Source organism: Microcaecilia unicolor, chromosome 3 (genome assembly GCF_901765095.1).
Source record: "Microcaecilia unicolor chromosome 3, aMicUni1.1, whole genome shotgun sequence".
Lineage (NCBI taxonomy): Eukaryota > Metazoa > Chordata > Amphibia > Gymnophiona > Siphonopidae > Microcaecilia > Microcaecilia unicolor.
In genome coordinates this window covers 157,249,797-157,275,763 of record NC_044033.1, presented here as the reverse complement: position 1 = coordinate 157,275,763, position 25,967 = coordinate 157,249,797, and the positions used below count along the sequence as shown (strand labels likewise).

At 46.0% G+C, this 25,967-nt stretch overlaps 1 protein-coding gene across 1 annotated transcript in view; it reads right to left on the bottom strand.

Annotated features, from left to right (window-relative positions):
- The window catches only part of LOC115465793 (fasciculation and elongation protein zeta-2-like), a 125,827-nt gene that overhangs the window by 62,873 nt on the left and 36,987 nt on the right, over positions 1–25,967 (bottom strand). The window contains exon 2 of the mRNA XM_030196521.1: positions 4,653–4,761. Within this exon, the coding sequence (XP_030052381.1) occupies positions 4,653–4,761 (109 nt within the window). The remainder of the gene's footprint in view (positions 1–4,652; positions 4,762–25,967) is intronic.

Genomic DNA, 25,967 nt, shown 5'->3' with positions numbered 1-25,967 from the left:
GTGATTTACATCTTCACAGAAAGCAAAGTTGTTTATCTCTGATGGAAAAATTATGTTTCTTACCTGATAATTTTCTTTCCATTAGTCCTAACAGATCAATCCAGAGACTTGTGGGTTATGTCCCCCTACCAGCAGGTGGAGATAGAGAGAACTTCAGAGGTCTGCTATATGTAGTCATGTGTAGCCATTTCAACCTCAGTATGAATGATGCCAAAGCAGTGGAAGAAAATAGAGCCCCCTTCTCCTGCCTCTTTAAGCATTACATTTCAACTCTCAACCGCCCAAGCGGAAGAATATCTCGAACATAAGCAACAATGATTCAAACATTTTATCTAGTAATTTTTTTTTAATAAACCAGAGGAAGGAATCCCTGCCTAAATGAGCAACAAACTCCTGAAAACAGAAAACACAACAACTGCTGAAAAATGTAGGGCCGGCCTCTGGATTGATCTGTTGGGACTAATGGAAAGAAAATTATCAGGTAAGAAACATACTTTTTCCTTCCATAGTGTCCCACAGATCAATCCAGAGACTTGTGGGATGTAGCAAAGCAGTACTCAAGTAGGACGGGACACCCCCCCCAACCCTGCCGTAATAACTGATGTACCGAACGACTCCTCCTGGCGCACTGCCACGTCCACCCTGTAATGTCTGACAAAGGTATATGCCGATGCCCATGTGGCTGCCCTGCAAATCTCATCCAAGGACACTGCTCGGAACTTCGTGTGCGACGAAGCCTGAGCCCTAGTAGAATGACCCCCGCTCAAACTCCCCCCTCACTCTCTCCTCAATCACTGGCTGACTACTTCCGCGACAAGGTACAAAAAATCAACCTTGAGTTCACTACCAAGCCACCTCCTCTTCAGCCTGTAGCCCTATCCAACAACCAACCATTGCCTCTTTCTCCTCCTTTCCTGAGATCACCGAGGATGAAACCTCCCGCCTTCTTTCCTCCTCGAAATGCACCACCTGTTCCTCCGATCCCATCCCCACCAACCTTCTTAACACCATCTCCCATACTGTCACCCCCTCCATCTGTCACATCCTTAACCTTTCTCTCTCCACTGCAACTGTCCCTGACACCTTCAAGCACGCCATAGTCACACCTCTCCTAAAAAAAAACCATCACTTGACCCTACCTGCCCCTCCAATTACCGCCCCATCTCTCTCCTCCCCTTCCTCTCCAAAATACTTGAACGCGCCGTTCACAGTCGCTGCCTTGACTTTCTCTCCTCTCATGCCATCCTAGATCCACTTCAATCCGGCTTTCGCCCTCTACACTCGACAGAGACAGCACTCTCTAAAGTCTGCAATGACCTGCTCCTCGCCAAATCCAGAGGACACTATTCCATCCTCATCCTCCTCGATCTATCCGCTGCGTTTGACACTGTCAATCATGATCTACTTCTTGCCACATTGTCTTCTTTTGGGTTCCAGGGCTCTGTCCTCTCCTGGTTCTCCTCCTATCTCTCCCACCGCACATTCAGGGTACACTCTCATGGATCTTCCTCCACTCCCATCCCACTATCTGTTGGAGTTCCCCATGGATCTGTCCTTGGACCCCTTCTCTTCTCAATCTACACCTCCTCCCTAGGCTCACTGATCTCATCTCATGGTTTTCAGTATCATCTTCATGCTGATGACACCCAGCTATATCTCTCCACACCAGACATCACCGCGGAGACCCAGGCAAAGGTATCGGCCTGCTTATCCGACATTGCTGCCTGGATGTCCAACCGCCACCTGAAGCTGAACATGTCCAAAACCGAGCTCCTCGTCTTTCCACCTAAACCCACCTCTCCTCTTCCTCCACTCTCCATCTCAGTTGATAACACCCTCATCCTCCCCGTCCCATCTGCCCGCAACCTCGGAGTCATCTTCGACTCCTCCCTCTCCTTCTCTGCGCATATCCAACAGACTGCCAAGACCTGTCGCTTCTTCCTCTTCAACATCAGCAAAATTCGCCCTTTCCTATCTGAGCACACCACACGAACTCTCGTCCACGCTCTCATTACCTCTCACCTTGACTACTGCAACTTACTCCTCACCGGCCTCCCACTTAGCCATCTATCCCCCCTTCAATCCGTTCAGAACGCTGCCGCACGTCTGATATTCCGCCAGAACCGATATACTCACATCACCCCTCTCCTCAAGTCACTTCACTGGCTTCCGATCAGATACCGCATACAATTCAAGATTCTCCTCCTTACCTTCAAATGCACCCGGTCTGTGGCTCCTCACTACCTCTCCTCCCTCATCTCCCCCTATGTTCCCACCCGTAACCTCCGCTCACAGGACAAATCCCTCCTCTCAGTTCCCTTCTCAACCACTGCCAACTCCAGGCTCCGCTCATTCTGCCTTGCCTCACCCTTTGCCTGGAACAATCTTCCTCAACCCCTACGCCAAGCCCCCTCCCTACCCATTTTCAAATCTCTGCTTAAAACTCACCTCTTCAATGCTGCTTTCGGCACCTAACCTTTTGTGAATTATAGTATTCCCTATCAGACGGACTCTATACTTGTTTTTAGATTGTACACCTGTCTTTTAGATTGTAAGCTCCTTGAGCAGGGACTGTCCTTCTATGTTAAATTATACAGCGCTGCGTAACCCTGGTAGCGCTTTAGAAATGTCAAGTAGTAGTAGTAGTAGTAGAATGGGCTCAGATATATAAGGGTGAACACCTCCCCATAACCAAGTAAGCTGAAGATATCACTTCCCGCAGCCAACGGGCCCCTGTGACTTTAGAAGCCATATTACCCTGCTTGTGACCTGCAAAAAGAACAAAAAGATGATCAGAGCATCGAAACTCATTCGTCACCTCCAAATACCAAAGAACACGCCTCACATCCAGAGAACGAAAGGACTTAAAAGTCCTCCGGGTAATCCTCCCTGCAAAACTTAGGCAACAGCAAGGCTTGATTAAGGTAAAAACGCGACAGAACCTTAGACAAAAAAAAGAAGGTACCGTCCGGACGGACACCCCCGCTTCTGTGAATTGCAGAAAGGGATCCCTGCATGACAACGCTTGCAACTCCGAAACCCGCCTTGCAGAAGCCATGGCTACCAAAAAGATAGACTTTAATGTAAGATCCTTTAAGGTCAAAGCCTGTAAGGGCTCAAAAGGCTGGCGTTGCATGGCCCTGAGCACAAGATTCAAGTTCCAGCCTGGAACTACCCGCAATGTGGGCTGTTGACAGGAGAGATACATGTGACTCCGCCCAGAAACAAATCCAAGCCGCCTCCTGTGCCAGCGGCGCACTGCTGGTGCCCCCTTGCCGGTTCACATAGGCCACCGCTGACGCACTGTCTGAAAGCACACGCACTGGACAGTTCTGAGAGTCCGAAACTCCAGGAGAGCCAAATGAATAGCCCTCAGCTCTAGGCGGCTGAAGGACTAAGACGCCTCCACTGATGACCACATCCCTTGGGCCATGCGATCGCAGCAGTGCACCCCCCCCCCCCCCAATCGTACAGCGACGCATCCATCGTCACGACCACCCAATCTGGAGTGGCCAAAGGAAGGCCCCTGCCGACCGTCTCCGGTCTCAACCACCACCTCCATCTCTGCCTTTACTCAAGGAGACCACAGGATTCCAACTGCATAATCCTCAGGAGACCACTAGCTGAGCAGATGCCACTGAAGTGGTCCGCATATGACTGCGGGCCCATGCTACCACCTCCAAAGTGGCCGCCATCGAGCCTAACACTTGTACATAGTCCCAGGCCCTCGGTGCCAGAGACTGCAACAAGCTGCTCAACTGCAACTGCAAGCAAAGACTGTGAGCCGGTGGGAGAGGCTGTCCCCTCGAGTGTCGAACAATACATCCAGGTACTCCAGAGATTGTGACAGAATCAGGTGACACTTTGGAAAATTGATGACCCAAACCAGGGATTGAAGCAAACGAAATCACCTGATCCGTTACCTGAAGACCCTCCTTGAAAGAGGGAGCCCGAATGAGCCAATCGCCTAGACTCGTCTGTAACGCCTAGACTGTTCCCTTGTTTTTAAATATATATACACATCTCAATTAACACCACCCTCCTCATCCTAAGATGGAGAAGGAGTGGACAGGAGACAAATCCAGGAGGAGAAAAAGAAACAAAAAAGGAAAGGAAGGGCTGCAGATGCCCCAGACGACACGGCCTGAGGTCCCCACAGCTCTCCTGGTCATTGCCTAACAGAGATGAGGCTCATGAGATGTTCCCTTACTCAAATCAGTGGAGAGATCCAAAGACTGATCCCTAGGAGTTCCTCTACCCAAGGACTCAACCATGGGGCTTACAGGTTGTAGCTAATGCTCCAGGGAGTCAGGCCTAACAAAAAAAAAAACCCACATTTCATTAAGCTGCACCAGTCTATCCGGAATCATCTGCTGGAGGCAGAGGAATACTGGTTTGTTCCAGGCTCTACCACTCCTTATAGCGATGTCATCACTGAAATATTCAAATATCTCTGCCTCTCATCTACTAGTACAGAAACACAAACCATTGGTCTTGACTGGTCTAGTCAGATGACAAGGAAATTAATGTTTCTACAGTTAATGTTAAATTTATGCACCAATTCTGCTTTTTCCCACCATCAATGGTGTATTTTCTTTTAGTGAGAGAAGTATACCTCTTTTGCTTTTTGTCAAGACTAGCAAATAACCTACCCCCTTTTCTGATAAATTCAGTGCTGGTAGGTGCAAGGCTCTGGTGTGGGACGATTTCCAGTCAACTGGCATTATATTTCCATAATTATCAGTCAAGGCATTCCATATCCTGCAAAGAAAGAAACCAAGTGTTAAGAACATAAGTTAACAGCAAGATACAAAAATTGCCACCATGCATTTAAATGGGGCTAACTAAGCAGTTGCCTAGGATGGCTACTTCCGGGGGGAGGGGGGGGGGGACACAGCAACAAACAGCAGCTGCAGTCACAGCAATAGAATAGATCCTGACAGCCAGAAAACACAAAGGATCATCAACATGCCCTTTTCTCCTAACAGAGGATAGGCAATTTTCAAATAGCCCACTTTACCTAACTAAATAACTTTTGGAAAATTCCCTTAAGCTTTATTTTACAAATAAGTGTACTATTTAAAAGTTTTATGTCCAATTGTTTGTTTATAGAGATGTGTTTTAGGAAAGAAATTGTTGAGGTGATCAGGATTGTTGAATTTAATTATCAAAATCATGGGGGTGGGGGGATGTTGGGGGGCCTGAAAGTTAATTGTGGGGCGAGGAGAGGCCTCAAGGCTAAAGGTTTGCCTAGGGCAGTGTGTTTCTCAACCCTTGCTTGGAGGTACACCTAGCTAGTTGGGTTTTCAGCACAGGATATGAATGACTCACTTGTTTGGGAAGGTTAAAGCAAAGGAATAGGATGGGAAAGGGACACAGTCCCCTCCAATGATGCGACTACAGTGGACAATTTTAAAAGGGACAAAAATCTTATTATAAAAATACTAGTAAAGAAGGCCCGTTTCTCAGAGCAATGAAACCGGCGCTAGCTTGTTTTTTTTTTTTTGGGGGGGGGGGGGACTCACATATGCAGAGCAGGAGCATGGCCATCAAAATGGATTTCTTCTGTCAGCGCTGTTCGTGTTGTCGGTGCTGCAGTGTAAATGAGCGGTTATGTCTTCATTGGTGCTGGCGTCCGTTTCGTCCAGTGTCAGTGCTCCGCCCTCGTCGTCATCACGTAGTGACGCGAGGGCGGGGCACACACTGATGGGGAAAGCAGCTATCTCGACGCCTCAACTTCCAGTAGGGAAAGCTGATCTCGACGCTTCAACTTCCGGTGGTGGCTTCATTTAGAACGTTGGGGTTGTGAATTATATAGATAGATGTTCTTACTACAGTCCCATCTAAACATGTATAAAACTGCAAAAAGATAACATTTATTCATACCTGTTAATTTCCTTTCATTGGGCTCCATTACAAAGCTGCGCTATGGATTAGTGACACACTGAATGGGAAGTAGCCCATGAGAATAGAATGACCTTTACATTCTGTGTGCCGTTAACCAGCAGCACAGCTTTGTAAAAGGAGTCCCATAAGTCCTGCTGGACCAGTCCAAACCAGTAGGGTTGAGTCCCCCTACCAGCAGATGGAGGTAGAAATACTGAACTGTTCCAGTGACATCACCAGTATAAGGCTAGGGCATTCTGGAATCCTTCAATATGCTGTCAACACAAAACCAGGTCAACTTTACCATACATCAAATTTGAACCCCATATATGAATGAACTGCATATATTAGCAAACCAAAATTCCAACTATGTACAAAAACCCAGGGAGAGAACAGGCTAAGCCCAAAAAATATCCCTGACACTGTAGTCTTACAAGGTGGGTCCTGAACAGGTCTAATAGGACCCAAGGAAAGGAAAATAACAGGTATAAATAAATTTCTCTTTCCTGCTAGCCCAATTCACACCAATGGAATATTAAAAAGCAGCACCTTACTGGAAGGAAGACGACAAGGGCTCCTGAATCACTGCTCTGCCAAAGGCTACATTGTCCCTAGCTAGAATATCAATCTCGTACAACTTCACATAGGAATGCAGCAAACACCAACCACATTGTCGCATTGGAAATACCTTAACACAGTAATATAGTAGATGACGGTAGATAAAGACCTGCATGGTCTATCCAGCTTGCCCAATAAGATAAAAATAGTATGTGTTGCAACATAACATTCTTGATCTGTCCTTGCCTTTTTCAGGGTACAGACCATAGAAGTCTGCCTGGCACTGGACATACTCCCCAACTGACCAGCTAGGCTCTGCCCAGAAAGCTGCCTGACCCCAAATTGAATGAGCACTTTCTGACAAATTATATAATGCTACCTCAATTGCAACCTTGATCAACCCACACTACAGAGGATTTTAAAGCGCTTAGGTGACCCCTAAAACACCATTAAAAAGTTGCAACAAACATTTTTATTTTGTATGTACAATTTGCAGGCTGTAAAAGCATACACTAAAAGTACAATGGGAAAGATCAGAAGAAAAAGGTAGAACAAAGCCCCAAGAGCCAAGTCAGGACAGTATAGCAAGGAGTAAATGGCAATCAGTGTCAGAGGCAGCAGATGGGTCAGGAAACCCAAATTAAGACCGATGCTGTGGGCGTCTGATTTTCGTAGTGTAGTGAAGTATGGTTTTGAGTAAATTGGACTACTGCAATGTCTTGTACCTTGGAATGTCAAATTCCAGGTGTAGGGCATTGCAGATTGTTCAGCATGCCAGATTGATTGTTCAGCATGCCAGATTGATTGTTGTGCATCTCTCTCCAGTCCTAAAACAGCTTCATTGGCTGCCAGTGTATCATAGTATTCAGCACAAAGTGTTCTACCAGGCTATGTATTCTCCAGCACAATAGTATTTTAAAGACATTATAGGATTGTATCGTCCTAATACAGCATTAACATCTGAGCATGCTATGCGGTTAAAGAAGCAGCTACGAGGAAAAAACAAGTGGGGAGAAAACCAAGATGGCTGCCGCACCGGGTGGACATGAAAACGCTCTGTGAGAATTGAGCTGAACAGTTCCTTTTTCCCCGTTGAAATGCCCCATAAACGTAAGGGAGTTTTGAGGGTAGTGCCTCCACCTACCTCAACTCCCTCTTCGGGTCAAACATCGCTGGAGCGTTTTTTCCCCGGTGCTCCCAGGGTTCGGGGAGAGGATCCCGCTGTGGGGAGGTCCGGCGAAGCGGAAGCCCCACTGGGAGAGGAAGTCTCCCTATCGCCACCATCGCTTTCACTGATCCCTCCCAGCCCGATGTCGAAAGTGGCTCTGGTGGGAAACCCCGACGACCCGGAAGGTGTGCCGAAAGGAGTTTCTAGTGAGGACCCAGAGGCACAGGCAACGACTCGGGGAGCCAGGAGGTGACGCTGCAAACACTGAAGGTGATGTTAGACCAGATCACCACTACACTTCAGAAGACTTCAGGTGATGTACTTATATTGAATACTAAGTTTGAGGACTTAAAAAAGACAGTAGACTCTGTTAAAGACGATATAACTACACAAGTTAAATCGGTACAGAAGGAGGTTGAAGCCCTGAATGCCTTTAAAATCATGACAGTGAAGGACTCTACAAACATGAGGCAAAAAATTGAGCAAATTGAAAATTCTAATCGGCGCCTTAATCTTCGACTTTTAAATTTTCCATTGATAGCGGGGGTATCTCTGGTCGATACCTTTAAGAAATACCTGATAGAGTCTCTTCATTTTCCTTCAGAGGGTGTACCCCCGCTAAACAAAATATATTATATTCCTAAGAATAGAGAAGGAGTGCAAGGCCCTGAAGAAGATAACCTAAACTTACAAAATATTTCTGATATATTGGAACAATCCTCAGACATTATAACTAACAGAGTCACAACAATTATATCTTTGGTATTTGAGCAAGATTATAACGCTATTTTAAAGCTTTATTTCAGAAATATGAATGCTCAATTCTACGGTTCTAAAATATGGATTTATCCAGACATCACCAAGGCTACACAACAAAAAAGGAAATTATTTCTGACATTAAAACAAAAGACTATAGATATAGGGGCTTCTTTTTTTCTTGCTTACCCATGTAAGTGTGTGGTGAGGCTGGGACAAACTAAGTACATCTTTTTTACACCGGAACAACTAAAATCGTTTGTAGAGATGAAACAAGTGAAGTAAAAGTTACTGGAGGAAAACGTAGCCTGAATTACTATCTTAAAAATTGCTTGTATATAATCTTCTCTAACTCTTTTCTCCCCCTTTGTCTATAATTGGGGTCTAAGAAAGGTTGTAATTATCTTAAGTGTATATTTTCTTTAATTATTCCATTCTTTAAATAATTTTCATTGAAAATTGGTTTATGTGAATTCTTTGGAATAATACGTTTTTGATTTCTACCTGAATTTCTGTACAAGGTTCATCCTTGAATGTATATAATTTAAAATCATAAATAAAGAATTTAAAAAAAAAAAAAAAAAAAGAAGCAGCTACGAAGGTCAAAAATTTACATCAGGCATGGATGCTGTTCAAAAATACCATCGTGGAAGCTCAGGCCAGTTATATTCCATGTATTAAAAAAAGGAGGAAGGAAGGTCAAACGAAAGCCGGTATGGTTAAAAAGTGTGGTGAAGGAAGCTATTACAACTAAAAGAAAAGCCTTCAGAAAATGGAAGAAGGAATGACAAGTCAAATGCAAAGCACTGATAAGGAAGGAAAAGAGGTACTTTGAAAAAAAGATTGCGTTTTAGTCAAAAATACATAGTAAACTTTTTTTACGTACATTAAAAGCAAGAAGCCGGCAGAAGAATCAGTTAGACCGCTAGATGACCGAGGGGTGAAAGGCACTCAGAGAAGACAAAGCCATAGTGGAGAGATTAAATGAATTCTTTGCTTCGGTCTTCACTGAGGAAGATTTGGGAGAGACACCAGTGCGAGAAATGGTATTCAAAGATGACAAGTCAAAAACTGAAATGAAAACTCTATAAACCTGGAAGATGTAATGGCGCAATTTGACAAACTGAAGAGTAGCAAACTGCCTGGACCAGATAGTATTCATCCCAGAGTACTGATAGAATTGAAAAATTAACTTGCAGAACTATTGTTAGTAATATGTAATTTATCTTTAAAACCAAGCATGGTACCAGAAGATTGGAGGGTGGCCAATGTAATGCCAATTTTTTAAAAAGGTTCCAGAGGTAATCTAGAAAATTATAGACTGGTGAGCTTGACATTGGTGCCGTGCAAAATGGTAGAGACTATTACAAAGAACAAAACTACAAAGCATATTAAAAAGCATGGATTAATGAGACAAAGCCAGCATGGATTTAGTGAAGGGAAATCTTGCCTCACCAATCTACAAACATGTGGATAAAAGGTGAGCCGGTTGATACCGTGTATCTAGATTTTCAAAAAGCATTTGATAAAGTACCTCATGAAAGACTCCAGAAGAATGGAGAGTCACGGCATAGGAGATAGTACTGTGGATTAAAAACTGTTTAAAAGATAGAAAACAGCGCATGTCGAGGGTTCCCGTGAACCTTTTATAGCAGTATCCCTTGATGCTGAGAAGGCCTTTGATAGAATTGAATGGGATTACTTGTTCCATACTTTGGCTTGGTTTAATTTTAGCCCCTCCTTTATTAAAATGATAAAAATTTTATATACTAATCCAATGGCTTCCCTCTCAGTGAATGGTACTAATTCTCAACTTTTTCCCCTTAGAAGAGGTACTAAGCAAGGCTGTTCATTATCTCCTCTCCTTTTTAATATTGCTTTAGAACCATTGGCAATAGCCATTCGGGCTCACTCGTCTATTTCTGGTGCATCTGTGGGAGGGGAGATGTTCAAGCTTTCCATTTATGCGGATGATATATTGTTATATACTACACCAAATTCTCTTCCCAGTATATTGGATGTTATCAATTCTTTTTCTTCTCTGTCTGGTTATAAAATAAATTGGTCCAAATCAGCTGTAATGCCGCTAAATTCACTGGTGCATAGATCTCAGATTTCTCACTTCCCATTTTCCTGGGAACCTAATAAAATTAAGTATCTGGTCGTATGGTACTCAAAGTCGGTGGATCAGACTATGGCTCTTATTAAGGTTTAAACAATTTTTATTGATGATTCAACATTATTAACAAAACCAATGACGTAACCTTGGAAAAATACAACGCATTTGGGTATACGCATCCATATCTTTTATCATCAATGATTTTATCATTCCCCCCCCCCCCCCTTACAACCAGATCCCCATAGCCAGTACTGTTTTGCCACATGAATATCCACTATAACATTGATATCTCCCAAATACGCTGCTCATACATTCTTTGTGCTTGCCTTATCATAATCCCCCCTCTCCCCCTCCCCCAATAACTACTGCGAATGCAAAGAAACTTTCATGAACTTTACACCTCATTAAGCATAAGCAATACATGCCACTAGACAGAAATAAACCAGTGTTCTGAGACCTATACATTTGAGGAGACTTTCCCCCACTATGGCTCTTATTAAAGACCAACTCTTAACTTTAACCTCTTCAATTTTGAATTTATGGTCTCCACTTTATTTGACATGGTGGGGAAGGGTGGAGGCTATTAGGATGGTCCTAGCTCCAAATTTAAATTACATTTTTAGTATGACCCCCTTCTCTTTTCCGAGTACTCTCTATAAAAAGATTGACTCTCTGCTGCTTAAGTTTCTTTGGAGACAAAAACCCCCTCGTATTTCACTTAAGAAACTTAAGCTACCAAAGCATTTGGGAGGTCTTAATGTTCCTGATTTTAAAAACTATCACATTGCCTTTCAACTTGCACAGTCTCTGCAGTGGTTCCAAAGGGAATTTTCACATCTCACGCCTAGGTGGCTGATTTTGGAGGCCGCCTTGGTCCATCCGTGCCCTTTAAGTGTTCTCCTTTGCACGGATTTGTATCCATACACCAAACGTCTTAGGCTGTTAAAAGCCTCTGCTTCTACTATCCGTACATTTAGAACTGGTCTTGGATATAGAGTTGGTTCGCTAGAGGATGTCTCTCTCTGGTATAACTCTGCCTTCCCCACGGTTCTTCTGCGGTCTCTAAAGGAGGAGTGGATGGGAAAGGGAATATGGTTGTTATCTCACTTATTTCTTGCTGGTACTCTGTTATCTCCGGATGCTGTATCAGCATTATATGATGTCTCCTTAATAGATCCACAGGGATGGAGGGACATAGCTCAGTGTATTTTGTCCTTTCAGGTCTCTAACTCTCTTTTGTCTACTCCTTCCGATTTTGTCTCCTTCTGTCGTAGCATTGCAGCGGGTAGAAGGAAGGCATCTCTTTTGTATAAGAAACTTCAAGATTCCTATGTGGATGCTGTTGCTCCCTTGCGGCTGTCTTGGGAAGCGGATTTGAGTTTTGACACAACTGACTTTGATTGGTATACCTTTTGGGTTAATTCACTGCGTCCTACTAAATCAGCGGCGATATCCCAATCCTCTTATTTTATATTCCACAGAGCCTACTGGACCCCTGCTAGAGTGGCTAGGATCACTAAACGTGTTACCTATAAATGTTGGTCGTGTCAAGGCCCTGATGGGTCACTAGCACACATGGTTTTCTTCTGTAAGAACGTTAGAGCATACTGGCAACTTATTTGGGTAAAAATGTGTCTTGTTTTTCATCTGCCAATGACCACAGCAATCTCTTATGAAATAGTGATTTTAAGAGCCTCTTATCCGATTCCAAAATAGTGACAGAAGGAGAAGGATAATTAAATGCAAGGCAACAGCTAATAGGATGTTGAACAATTTCTTAAACATCCTATTAGCTGTTGCCTTGCATTTAATTATCTCCAATTGGAAAAATAATGTACATTTAAATTACAATGAATGGTGGAGCTATGTATGTGTGATCAGAAAGTATGAAATGATTTTGGCTCGCAAACAACATAGAGTTAAGTCAGTATTAAAGACCTGGGGCCGCTTGGATTTATTTTGTCAAGAATCTCCTGTCATTACCTAACCTTGCGTATTCCTGCTGGTTTCTAGAGATGGAACGCTGCTAATGCTCTGATTTTTTATTGTATATGCCATGGATTGTTATTATTGTTTGTTTATTGTCTGTTTTATGTTTGACGCAAAATTATTAATAAAAATATGAAGCAAAAAAAAAAGAAAACAGAGAGTAAGGTTAACTGGTCAGTATTCTCAATGGAGAACGGTAGATAGTGAGGTCTATGCTGGGACTGTTGCTTTTTAACATATTTACAAATGATCTAAAGATGGGAGTAACTAGTGAGAATTAAATTTGCTGACAACATAAAGTTATTCAAAGTTGTTAAATAGCAAGAAGATTGTAAAAAATTACAAAAGGACCTTATGGGACTGGGAGACTGGGCATCTAAATGGCAGATGACATTTAATGTGAGCAAGTGCAAAGTGATGCATGTGGGAAAGAGGAACCCAAACTATAGTTACATGATGCAAGGTTCCACATTAGGAGTCACCAACCAAGAAAGTGATCTAGGTGTCAGATACTTTGATGATACATACATTGATGATATGTTGAAACCCTTTGCTCAGTGTGCAGCGGTAGCTAAGAAAGCAAACAGAATGTTAGGTATTATTAGGAAAGGAATGGAAAACAAAAATGAGGACGTTATAATGCCTTTCTATCGCTCCGTGTTGTGCCGCACCTTGAATAGTGTGTGCAATTCTGGTCACAGCATCTCAAAAAAGATATAGTGGAATTAGAAAAAGTACAGAGAAGGGCGATGAAAATGATAAAGGGGATGGGGCGACTTCCCTATGAGGAAAGGCTAAAGTGGCTAGGGCTCTTCAGCTTGGAGAAAATACAGCTGAAGGGAGATAAGATAGAGATCTATAAAATAATGAGTGGAGTGGAATAAGTAGGCGTGAATTACTTTACTCTTTCCAAAAATACTAGGACTAGGGGACACGCAATGAAGCTACAAAAGTAGTAAATGTAAAACAACTCGGAGAAAATATTTCTTCACTCAATGTGTAATTAAACTCTGGAATTTGTTGGCAGAGAATGAAATAAAAGCAGTTAGCTTAGCGGGGTTTAAAAAGGTTTGGCTCTCTTTGGGAATATTTGGATAACAACTTGAATACGGGCCCATCTATGGGTGTTGTTTGGGACGCACTTAAGGCAGTTACTCAGGGCTTTTTACAAAAGGCCAGTGCACAGACTCACGCTCGTCAGTCCAAGGTGGCTAACAGGCTTATTTTCAAAAGAGAAAGACGCCCATATTTTGACCCAAATCGGGAGATGGGCGCCTTTCTCTCGTGGGCGGCCAAATCAGTATAATCAAAAGTCGATTTTGGGCGCCTCCAACTGCAGTCTGTCACGGGAACGAACAAAGTTGACGGGGCGTGTCAGAGGCATGGTGAAGGCGGGACTGGGGCGTGTTTATCGGCTGAGGAGAGATGGGCGCGCTCAGCCGATAATGGAAAAAAGAAGGGCGGCAGAAGTTAGAATTTGGGCCGCTTTTTTGGACCCTTTTTTTTTCACGAACAAGTCCCCAAAAAGTGCCCCAACTGCCCACCAGAGGGAATCGGGGATATCCTCCCCTGACTCCCCCAGTGGTCAATAACCCCCTCCCACCAAAAAAAAAAATAAGTTTAAAAACTTTTTTTTGCCAGCCTGTATGTCATCCTCAAATGTCATACCCAGCTCCCTACAGCAGTATGCAGGTCCCTGGAGCAGTTGTTAGTGGGTGCAGTGTACTCCAGGCAGGTGGACCCAGGCCCTCCCCACCCCCCTACCTGTTACACTTGTGGTGGTAAATGGGAGCCCTCCAAACCTCCCCAAAACCCACTGTACCCACATGTAAGTGCCCCCCTTCACCCATAAGTGCTATGGTACTGGTGTAGAGTTGTGGGGAGTGGGTTTTGGGGGGGATTTGGGGGGCTCAGCACCCAAGGGAAGGGAGCTATAAACTTGGGAGGTATTTTACTGTTTTTTTATTGTTTACAAGTACCCCCCCTAGGGTGCCCAGTTGGTGTCCTGGCATGTGAGGGGGGACCAGTGCACTACGAATCCAGGCCCCTCCCACGACCAAATGCCTTGGGTGTGTTTGTTTTTGAGCTGGGCGGCTTCGGTTTCCATTATTGCTGAAAACCGATACCGCCCATCTCAAATCCGCCCAAACCCGATGCATTTGCCCGGCACCAACCGTATTATCGAAACAAAAGATGGACGCCCATCTTTTTCGAAAATACGGTCTGTCCCACCCCTTCGCGTACCCGTCCTCGGAGATAGTCGCGTTCGCATTCGATTGTGCCCCTCTAAGTATCTCTCCCGGTTGGTCCGACTGGAGGAGATTCATAAAGCTTCTCACTCTGTATCCATCCTGCGTGATATGCACACTACATGCTTGTGGTTAGATAATATCTATACTAATCAGCTCCAATTCCTTAGAGGTCAACAACAGCAGACCCAATATGTGTGTAACAACACACCAGGTCGTTCCCTGGCACTTAAATTGCGGCATCAGCGGGTGCACCGTCACTCTAACTCAATCTTCATTAATCCGAAAACGTTTTCAAATTTTCTACCAGTCTCTCTATACTTCTGATTCTTCCATCCATCAGGAAGCTATTGAAACCTATTTATCCGCTCACCCACTCCCAGCTTTTGTCAGAGGACCAATGTGTTGTTTTGGAGAGTCAAATATGTGCAGAGGAGGTCCATAAGGTTATTAACGGGCTTCCAATAGGGAAATCTCTGGGCCTTGATGGACTACCTAATGAATTCTACAAACCTTTCAAGGGGGAGTTGGCCCCTTTGTTAGCTGCCCTTCTTAACGGGGTGTGTTCGGGTGAGAATCTTCCTCCCTCAATGATGGCAGCGTGGATTGCAGTTATACCGAAGCCAGGAAAGGATAAAACAGACTGTGCATCCTACCGCCCTATTTCGGTACTGAATTCAGATGTCGAGATACTAGCTAAAATCTTAGCCAATAGGCTGGCAGCAGTGCTCCCGGATTTGATTCACCCTGACCAAGTGGGCTTTGTCCCTCATAGACAAGCTATGGACAATATTCGCCGTATGGTTAATTTACTTAACGTGGCCCAAAAGGATGCCCTCCCAATTTGCCTTCGTGGGTTAGATGCTGAGAAGGCATTCGACAGAGTTCATTGGCCCTTTATGGATCAGGTGTTGGACAGGTTTGGTCTTGGCTCTGGTTTTCGGAATTGGATTCAAGCTTTGTATGAATCTCCCCGAGCATGTGTTTGTGTCAATGGGGGTAACTTACCAAACAGGAGTACTAGACAGGGTTGTCCCGTCACCTATGTTATTTGCATTAGTTATGGAACCTCTGGCGGTGGCTTTCTGGTCTGACCATCTCTGGCATCCAGGTGGGTGATCACGAATATAAATTGGCACTGTTTGCCGATGATGTCCTTCTATCCTTGACTAAGCCGCTGATCTCCCTACCCAATCTTGTTAAACTCTTGGTTGAGTACTCCTCGGTCTCCGGCTTTAGACTTAATATGAGTAAGTCCGAGGCTATTGCGGTTGGGGTCTCCTCACAGGTTCTGGATTCACTCTAACATTCCTTCACATTTAGATGGGTGTCTAGAGGACTTAGGTTATTTGGGGGTGAACTAACTCCGCGGTTGTCTGCTTTGTTTTCTGCAAACTAGCCCTATCTCTTACGGGAAATATACAAGGACTTGGAACGTTGGGGTACTTCTGAGTTGTCTTGGTTTGGTAGAGTTGCCACACTGAAATTAATATTTTACCTCGCTTGATATACCTTTTTCAGGTTCTTCCTCTTTGTTTATCTCGGGAATTTCTTTCTGGTTTACAGAATAGATTGATTTGATTTATTTGGCGCAATAAGCATCCTCAGTTGCTCCGATCCTTTCTCTATTGAGACCAGAGGAAGGGAGGCTTAGGAGTTCCCAATGTTTTTTGGTACTATAAGACTGCTCAAGCTCGGGCTGCTCTTGAATGGTTTCAGGCCCGCCCTCATAAACTTTGGATTTAGAACAGGCTTCGGGCCTCATCCTCTTCATTTTCTTATGTGGCTCCCCCGTAGATGCCGTAGATTGCAAGCAGAAATTTGCCCTTCAGTTCTTACCACATTCTACTATTGGGATGCTTTGTTCTCCAAGCTTGACCTGATTTTATCCAAATTGACTCCTATAGCGTTTAATCCTCTTTTTCCACCAGCCTGGTTCCCAGGCCATTTACCCACTGGGTCACTCTTGGTCTTACAACCTGGGGTCAGCTGTTTGACGATGATACTTTGATTTCATTTGCTACTTTGGCTCAGGAATACTCACTTCTCCTGAATGAAATATATGCCTATACCCAGTTGCGGCATTTTCTTTCTTCCGCTGTGATTCGGGATCTGGTGCTTCAGGAGGATTCTTTCCTGGAAGATTTTTGTAAGGACTCTAAAGGGATGAAAGGCCTCATCTCATGTTTGTATAAATACCAGCGCAAGTGTGTACATTTGCCTTTGATGCATAGTCTTCATTGGCATCGGGAGCTGGGGATTGCAATTGGGAATGATGACTGGAATCTTATTGAGAATAATGTATTGGTGTCGATTTCTGTTCCTTTTAAGGAAAATGCTGTTAAAGGTGGTATCTTACTCCTGTACGACTACATCATATGTCCCCAACTGTTTCCTTTCTGTGTTGGAGGGGATGTGCACAGAGGCACAATGGGTCATATCTGGTGGACCTATGTGAAGGTCCGAGTGTACTGGAAGGTTATTCACTTTAAGCTCCAGAGATGGTTGGGCAAGACTATTACATGGTCTCCTAAGTATTTTCTATTTCCAATAAAGCCTCCGGGCCTCAGTAAGTCCCAGGTCTTGTTGGTAAGGAATGCCATGTCAGCAGCCAGAGTGGCCCTGGCAACACAGTGGAAGAGCCCTTCTGTCCCCTCCTTAATTAAGTGGATTAATAAATTATGGTACATTTGTGAAATGGAAAAACTTTGGGCTACACGTTGCCGAACCCAGGCTAAATGGGAAGCTATCTGGGAACCGTTCCTACAGCACTGTTCTTGTTAGAGGGAGTTGGTTTTCTTTAGCCTTAAAGACCTTAGACAAAATGTGGGAGGTGTTTTTTTTAAGAGGGTTTGGGGGAGGGTTTGAGAGGGGTAGGGGAATAGAGGTAACAGGGGGGAAAGGGAGGGGAAAGGGAAAATTAGGTTCTTACCTTGGTAATTTTCTTTCCTTTAGTCGTAGCAGATGAATCCATTAAGAATGGGTTGTGTCCATCAACCAGCAGGGGGAGATAGAGAGCACTGAAAAACCATAGTGCCTCATGGCCAGCTAGCTCCATCTGCCTCTTCAGGGTTACACCGCAAAGCATAACAACATGAACTTTCCTCACAGCGGATGAACGCCCCAAAACTGGAGCTATAAGTCAAAGGAGGGAATGGACTCATTCTCCTGGAGGGAATGAACTCATCCTCCTGTAACTGAACAGAAATCCTGAAGACTGTTTTCCAACTTCTCCCAATGAGGGAACATATCTACAGGAAAAACTGAACATAAAAGTAACATGAAGCGCATAATGAACCACTGAGGGAGGGCTCATGGATTCATCTACTATGACTGAAGGAAAGAAAATTACCAAGGTAAGAACCTAATTTTCCCTTCCTTGTCATCAAGCAGATGAATCCATTACGAGTGGGATGTATCAAAGCAATCCCTAGATAGGGTGGGAACAAGCCATACCACGCGCCAGCACTTGTGCTCCAAAATGTGCGTCCCTCCTGGCAGCCACATCCAGCCTGTAATGTCGGGCAAACAAGAGCTTAGAAGCCCAAGTAGCTGCACTACATATCTCTTGAAGAGAGAGAGTGCTCCAGTTTCAGCCCAAGAAGAGGAAATCGCTCTTGTGGAATGTGCCTTAAAGGTTTCAGGCGGAGGCCGGCCAGATAGCAGATATGCTGAAAAGCTAGCTTCTTTGAGCCAATGGGCTATAGTGGCCTTAGATGCTGAAGACCCTCTGCGCGGACCTGACAAAAGAACAAAGAGATGGTCAGAGGTCCTGAAGGCATTTGACATGCGCAGATATTGCAACAGAGCCCTTCGCACATCCAGAAGGTGCAACTGCCCATAGGCTTCGGGAAACTCCTCTTTAGAAAAGGAGGGCAAAAAAATAGGCTGGTTTAGGTGAAACGCTGAAACCACCTTAGGCATGAAGGAAGGCGCCGTACGTACCATTACTCCGAGAATTGCAGAAATGGGTCTCGACAGGACAGCGCCTGGAGCTCAGATACCCGTCTCACCGATGTCACGGTCACCAAAAAGACCGTCTTTAAGGTAACATCCTTCTCCGAAGCTCGCCTAAGCGGCTCGAAGGGCGAACACTGAAGGGCCTTTAAAACTAACCCCAGATTCCAGGCCGGACACGGAGCCCGCACGGGAGGACGGAGCCGAAGCATCCCTCTAAGAAACCATGTCACATCCGGGCAAGCAGCCAGAGAGAGGCCAGCGACCTTCCCTCAAAAACATGCTAAGGCTGCCATTTGAACACGCAGGGAATTATAGGCCAAGCCTTTTTGTAAACCATCCTGCAAAAAGTCAAGTATCGGCGAGACAGAAGCCCGCATGGATGTGATCGCTTTAGAAGCACATCAAGCCTCAAACTGGCGCCAAATCCTGGCATAAGCCACGGAAGTGGAACGCTTGCAGGCCTGTAGGAGAGTGGAAATGACTTTACTGGAATATCCCTTGTCTCTTAATTGCGCCCTCTCAATAGCCATGCCATAAGACCAAAGCGGCAGGCGTCCTCCATGGTCACCGGGCCCTGTAACCACAGGTTCGGGACCAGAGGTAACGGCAAGGAATCCTCTACCAGCATCCGCCAGAGGTCCGCATACCACGGCCTCCTGGGCCAATCCGGGGCAATGAGAACCACCTCTCCTTGGTGAAGCTGAATCCGCAGGAGTACTCGCCCTATCAAGGGCCACGGAGGGAACACATACAGGAGGCCCTGAGGCCAGGATTGAGCCAAGGCATCCAACCCTGCCGAGCGAGGATCTCTCCGTCTGCTGTAGAAGCACAGGACTTTGGCATTTGTGCTTGACGCCAGAAGATCCATTACGGGCTTTCCCCATTTGGCACATATCTGCAGGAATACTTCGTCTGCAAGATCCCATTCCGCTGGGTCGATTTGATTCCTGCTCAGATAATCAGCTTGCACGTTGCACTGACCTGCAATATGAGCTGCTGACAGAAACTGCAGATGAACCTCAGCCCAGTGGCAAATCTGCGCGGCCTGCGCTGCTAGTGCAATGCACTGAGTGCCTCCTTGGCGATTTATGTAGACCACTGCTGTCGTGTTATCCGACAGAACTCTGACAGCCAATCCTTCCAGGGTGAATTGAAAGGCCAGAAGCGCCTGGAAAATCGCTTTCAACTTCAAGCGATTGGTGGACCACTCCGACTCCTTGGGTGTCCAAAGACCCTGGGCATGCCTTCCCCGGCAATGTGCACCCCAGCCCTTCAGGCTGGCATCTGTTACCACCACGCACCAATCGGGGAGCGCTAGCGGCATTCCTCGCCGCAGCATGCTGTCTGAGAGCCACCACTCCATACTGAGCTGGGCCGCAGGGAGCCACGTGAGTCTGCATTGATAATCCTGAGATATTGGAGACCACCGTTGAAGCAGGGAGCACTGCAGAGGTCTCAAGTGCGCTCTCACCCAAGGCACCACTTCCAAAGTGGCAGTCATCGACCCCAACAGCTGGACTATGTTCCAAGCTCGCGGGCGAGGCATCCTCAGGAGCAGACAGACCTGGTTCTGAAGCTTGCACCGCCTTTGCTCGGGTAGGAAGACCATCCCCAAGGCTGTGTCGAACTGGACCCGCAAATATTCTAGAGATTGAGAGGGGGTCAGGTGACGTTTGGCTATATTGACGACCCAGCCCAGAGATTGCAGTACTGAGACCACTCTGGCTGTAACCTGATGACTCTCTTCTGCAGAGTATGCTCTGATGAGCCAGTCGTCTAGGTACAGGTGAACCCGGATACCCTCTCGCCTGAGAAAAGCAGCTACTACCACCATTACCTTGGAAAAGGTTCGGGGAGCTGTGGCGAGGCCAAACGGCAACGGCCAAACTGGAAATGTTTTCCCATCACCACAAAACGCAGAAACCTCTGGTGCGGGGGCCAAATTGGTATGTGCAAGAAACTTCTTTCAGGTCCAAAGACGTGAGAAACTTTCCTGGCTGTACCGCCGCTATGACGGAGCGCAGGGTTTCCATGTGAAAATGCTGCATGTTCAGAGACTTGTTGACTTGTTTTAAGTCTAGGATAGGCCGAAAAGACCCTCCTTTTCGTGGCACCACGAGGTAAATGGAGTAACGGCCAGAGCCGCATTCGGCAGGAGGCACAGGGGAAAATCGCCCCAATGTGAATCAAGCCTTGCAAGGTCTCCTCTACCGCTGCCCGTTTGGCGGCAGAACCGCATCAGGACTCCACCAACACGTCTCTTATCGGGGCATTGAATTCTATTCTGTAGCCTTCTCTGATCAGGTCCAAGACCCACTGATCTGAGGTAATCTTGGCCCACTCCTCGAGAAAGAGGGAAAGTCATCCTCTCATCAGAGGAATCGAGGAGGGGGCCGGCGCACCATCATTAGGAGGATCACCCTTCAACCTGCTGCAGCGGAACGTTTGTCCGAGCGAATGGAGTTCCTCTGCTGAAAAAGGGCACGCGAAGTGAACCCAGCAGAACACCCCGGGCGGTACCTTCTAGCTTCACGGAAGCAAGGTCTGTAAGAGGAGGGAACCGCCTGACCCTTGTAAGAAGGCCGCGGCCTAACCTCGGGTAAGCGCTGGGGTTTGGCATCTCCCAGGCCTTTCACAATTTTCTCCAACTCCTCACCAAACAGGAGAAGGCCTTGAAAGGGCAACTTCACCAACCTTTGCTTAGAGGCCATGTCAGCTGCCCAATGCCGTAGCCACAGAAGACGGCGAGCCTCCACCGCTACAGCCACCTGTTTAGCCGAAGCTCTGACCAGATCATAAAGGGTGTCAGCCAAAAATGACAAGGCCAACTCCATCCGCGGTGCCACCTCTGTAAGGGGCTCCACTCCATCTCCGGGCTGTTCCACTGCCTGTTGTAACCAAGCGAGGCAGGCTCGAACAGCGTAGCAGCTGCATGCAGACGCCCGTAAGGATAGGCCTGAAATTTCAAAGGACCATTTCATAGCTGCCTCCAGGCGACGGTCCTGCATGTCCTTCAGGGCAACTCCTCCTTCCGCTGGGAGGGTAGTTTTCTTTGTCACAGCCGTGACTAGGGCATGTACTTTAGGCACTGCAAAGCGAGCCAAATGCTCCTCACTTAGAGGGTATATTTGCCCCATAGCCCTGGCGACTTTCAAAGGCCCCTCGGGGTCAGCCCATTGAGCCGTGATAAGCTCTTGGATGGAGTCATGCAAAGGAAAGGCTCGAGCAGGCTCCTAAGTACTTGCCATCCTCGGATTACCGGAGGAGGTCTCAGTACTCCCAGGGTCTTCTATAGAGAGGACCTGCGAGGCATCAGTAAATAAGCGCTGGCAGCTCATCGCAGTGGAAAATCCTCACCGCGGAAGGATCATCTGGATCCGGTGGCAATCCTGCACCTTCTTCTGGCTCTCCAGACCACGAAGGCCTGCCAGACCCCTCAGAGTCCTCACATCCCGACCACGGGGGGGGGGGGGGGGGGGTGCGCCACTCTCTGAAGGGGAATCCACCCTTCTGCGCTTGTCTTGCGGCCATCTGTCAGGGGAAAATGCGCCTGACGGTAATCCAAGGCCAGACTCCACTGGAGGGGATACAGAAAGCAGGGCAGCAGAGGACCCCTGCGGAAGAGCTTTTTTTTAACATGTATGCATTATGCAGCAATAAAACAAATTCAGGGGAAAATGGCTCACCCTGGCCTCCCAGTTCCAGTCCGGGGGAAACAGCTCTTTTATTAGCCTCTACACGACACGCCCCTCCAGGCTCAAACCCCTCCGCCTCAGCGGGGGTCGCACCATGCTGTTCCAAAATGGCGCCCGCTGCCAGCTCCACGGAGCGGGAAGGAACATCACTCGCCATGCTCGGGCAGCCTCTACCGTCTGAAAAGCACGACTTACAGAGCCCCGCTGCAGATTTGCGCTTGCCACAAACGGAACAGCGCTTTACTTTCTCAGCAGCCCTCACCGAAAACGGCGGAAATTCAAAATGGCGGATTCACGCCAAAATAGTCCCGAACGTGGGCCCTCCCTGGAGGAGCTACAAAATGCTCTTACCTCACCAGACCAAGTCTCCGTGCTCTGGTCACGCTACACAATCAGGAGAAAACCTCTTTTCTGATATCACAGCGACAAAGCACGACGCAACTTTTTTTTTTTTTTAACGCCGTGAGGAAAGTTTGAGGCAACAGTGAAAGAGGCAAATTTCCAACTCCGGAGGATCAGTAGCGTGGGAAAGGCAGGGAAAGGGCTAACCTATTTGCCTTTAAAGTGGGCACCATCAGCCACAACACCCCTGCTACAACTGGCAAAAGCACAGGAGCCACCCCAGGCAGATTTTCTGAAGGAGCTTGAACAAGCTGCAACCACCCTGCTGGGGAGATAGAGAATACTGAAGAGGCAGATGGAGCTAGCTGGCCAAGAGGCACTATGGTTTTTCAGTGCTCTCTATCTCCCCCTGTTGGTTGATGGACACAACCCACTCGTAATGGATTCATCTGCTTGATGACAAGGAAGGCATGCACTTTTCTCTAAGCATAAACATGCACCACCTGCTGGCCAAACTAGAGAAATGCACTTCAAGAGATAATAAAGGCAATTTTACAGAACCCTTAAGCAGTCTCTGCAGGAACTAAACACAGCAGACCAAGGACTGGCAATCCCTTTCCCGCAGTCTTCCAGGGCAGGCCCGGACTTGTCTAGCTGGACTCAAAGAAAAGAAATTAAAAAGGTGTGAATAAATTTCACCTTCCTTATTTCACTAGACCAGTCTGAACTAATGGGATGTACAACAGCAGTTCTTTAAGGGAGGAGGGAGACAAGAGCGCCTGAATGACTGCCCTGCCAAACACAGAGTCTTGCTTAGACAGGATACCCAATTTGTAATGCTTCATGAGTAAGTGTATGGACAATCACATTGCTGCCCTAAGATAGCTTCTAGTGCTACCTCCAGGGCCTATGACCAGGAGGTTGCTTGGGAATGCACCTGTAGCTACTTGGGAACTGCTTTGACATGGATAATGTAGTTTCAATGGATGACAAACCAATGTGATAATGATTTGAAGGCCACTTCTCCCTTGCAATGCCCTGAGAGGATTAACAATCTGATTTGTGGAATGAATCTGCAACCTTCATGTATCAGAAAAGTACCCTCCTAAACCCATTCGGTGGGCCTTTTGAGTCACTTGAGATTTTTTCATCTCTAAAAAGGTTAGGAGGACCACCACCTGGATGAGGCAGGCAGGAAGAAGGAGACTGTCATAAGACAGAGTGCTCTGAAAAGGACAAATATGTATCTCTGCTGGACAATGCCTGGATTTCAGAAGCTAATTTGGCTGAGCAAATGGCCATCAGAAACACTGTCTTCAGGGAAAGATGCTTTTGGCTGGCCCTCTTCAAAGGTTCGAATGGAGGAGCTCCCAAGGCATTAAGGTTGTGGCACAGTGGTCAGCCTAAGGGCTTTCTGATATGCCCCACAAGATTCTGCCCTCCCTCAAATGCATGCTCAGTAACAGGCTGCTTTGCACATGTTTTGTGGTACAAAGCATACCAAGACCCACCCATCACTGTAGAGCCACATCTTGTGCCAACACCAACAGAAAAGCTCCATCCTTGTTGTAGTCAATGCTCCTGCCTCCTATAATACTGCACCAGTTACTACACACACAAAAAACTCTCTCTCCTCAGTGCCCAAGAAGAGTTCCTGTGCACTGCAAAACAGATAAAATGGAGGGAGTCTGCTTGAACATTACCTGTGAGAGAGGAGGGCGAGTAATTGCTGCCAGTGGAGAGGACAGACTAAAAAAATAACATAAAATAAAAAAATTATGCCGGGGAGGGGGGGGATGGAAGAATAAAGTAGATAAGTTTTGCCATACTGAGACAAATCAAAGGTCCATCAAGCCCAGCATCCTGCTTCTAACACTGACCAATCCAGATTACAAGTACCTGGCAAGATCCCAAATACTACAAAACATTTTATGCTGCTTATCCTAGAAATAAGCAGTGATTTTCCAGAAGTCCATTTTAATAATTGCTTATGGACTTTTATATTAGGAATCTATCCAAACCTTTTTTAAACCCTGATAAGCTAGCTGCTTTTACTACATTCTCTGGCAATGAATTCCAGAGTTTAATTACACGTTGAGTGAAGTAATATTTTCTCTAATTCATTTTACATTTACTACTTTGTAGCTTCATTGCTTGCCCCCTAGTCTTAGTATTTTTGGAAAGAGTAAACAAGCCATTCAAGTCTACCTGTTCCGCTCCACTCATTTTATAGACCTCTATCGTATCTCCCCTCAGCAGTCTTCTCCAAGCTGAAGAGCCCTAGCCACTTTCGCCTTTCCTCATAGGGAAGTCATCCTATATCCTTTATTATTTTTGTCGCCCTTCTCTATATCTTTTCTAATTCCACTATATATCTTTTTTGAGATGCAGTGACTAGAACTGCACACAATATTCAAGGTGTGGTCACACCATGGAGTGATACAACAGCATTATAATGTCCTCATTTTTGTTTTCCATTCCTTTTCTAATTATACCCAACATTCTATTGGCTTTCTTATCCGCCGCTGCACACTAAGCAGAGGGTTTCAAAGTATCAACGATGACACCTAGATCCCTTTCCTGGTCAGCGACTCCTAATGTGGAACCTTGCATTACGTTGCTATTCAGGTTCCTCTTTCCCACATGCATTACTTTAAACTTACATTAAATGTCATTTGCCTTTGAATGTTATGTAACCACTCATTTAGTTAGTCTGTTCGGATAATCATATATCATCTACTATAATAAAACTCACCCTCAACGTTCTGACGACACTGACGTCAGTGAAGCCAAGCCCTGACGTCCTTCAAAAAGGTTCGAAGGTTCGTGATGGTGAAGCCACCAAAATCACTCTGGGCCCCGCCCTCGAGGGCGGAGCAATGGCAGAACAACGAACGGGTTGGCAGGGAGGGAGGCAGGGAGGCGGAGGGGGTGGGACATCGCTCCGGGCCCCGCCCTCGCGTCAAACATCATGACGTTGGGGGCGGAGCAATGGCAGAACAACGAAGGGGTTGGCGACGAAAACCTTGCTAGCGCCCGTTTCATTTGCTCTGAAACGGGCCTCTTTTACTAGTTATATATATTTTGGTGACTAATCTAGTTTTGTAATCTTGCTTTGCATTTGCTATAATAATTTTTTTATTCTTAATAAATCATAATATATTCCATCTGTGGCACTGTTCCTTTTTCCAGCACAGCTAGCTAGCCATAGGGCCAAAGAGGTACGCTTCCCCTAGACACGAGTC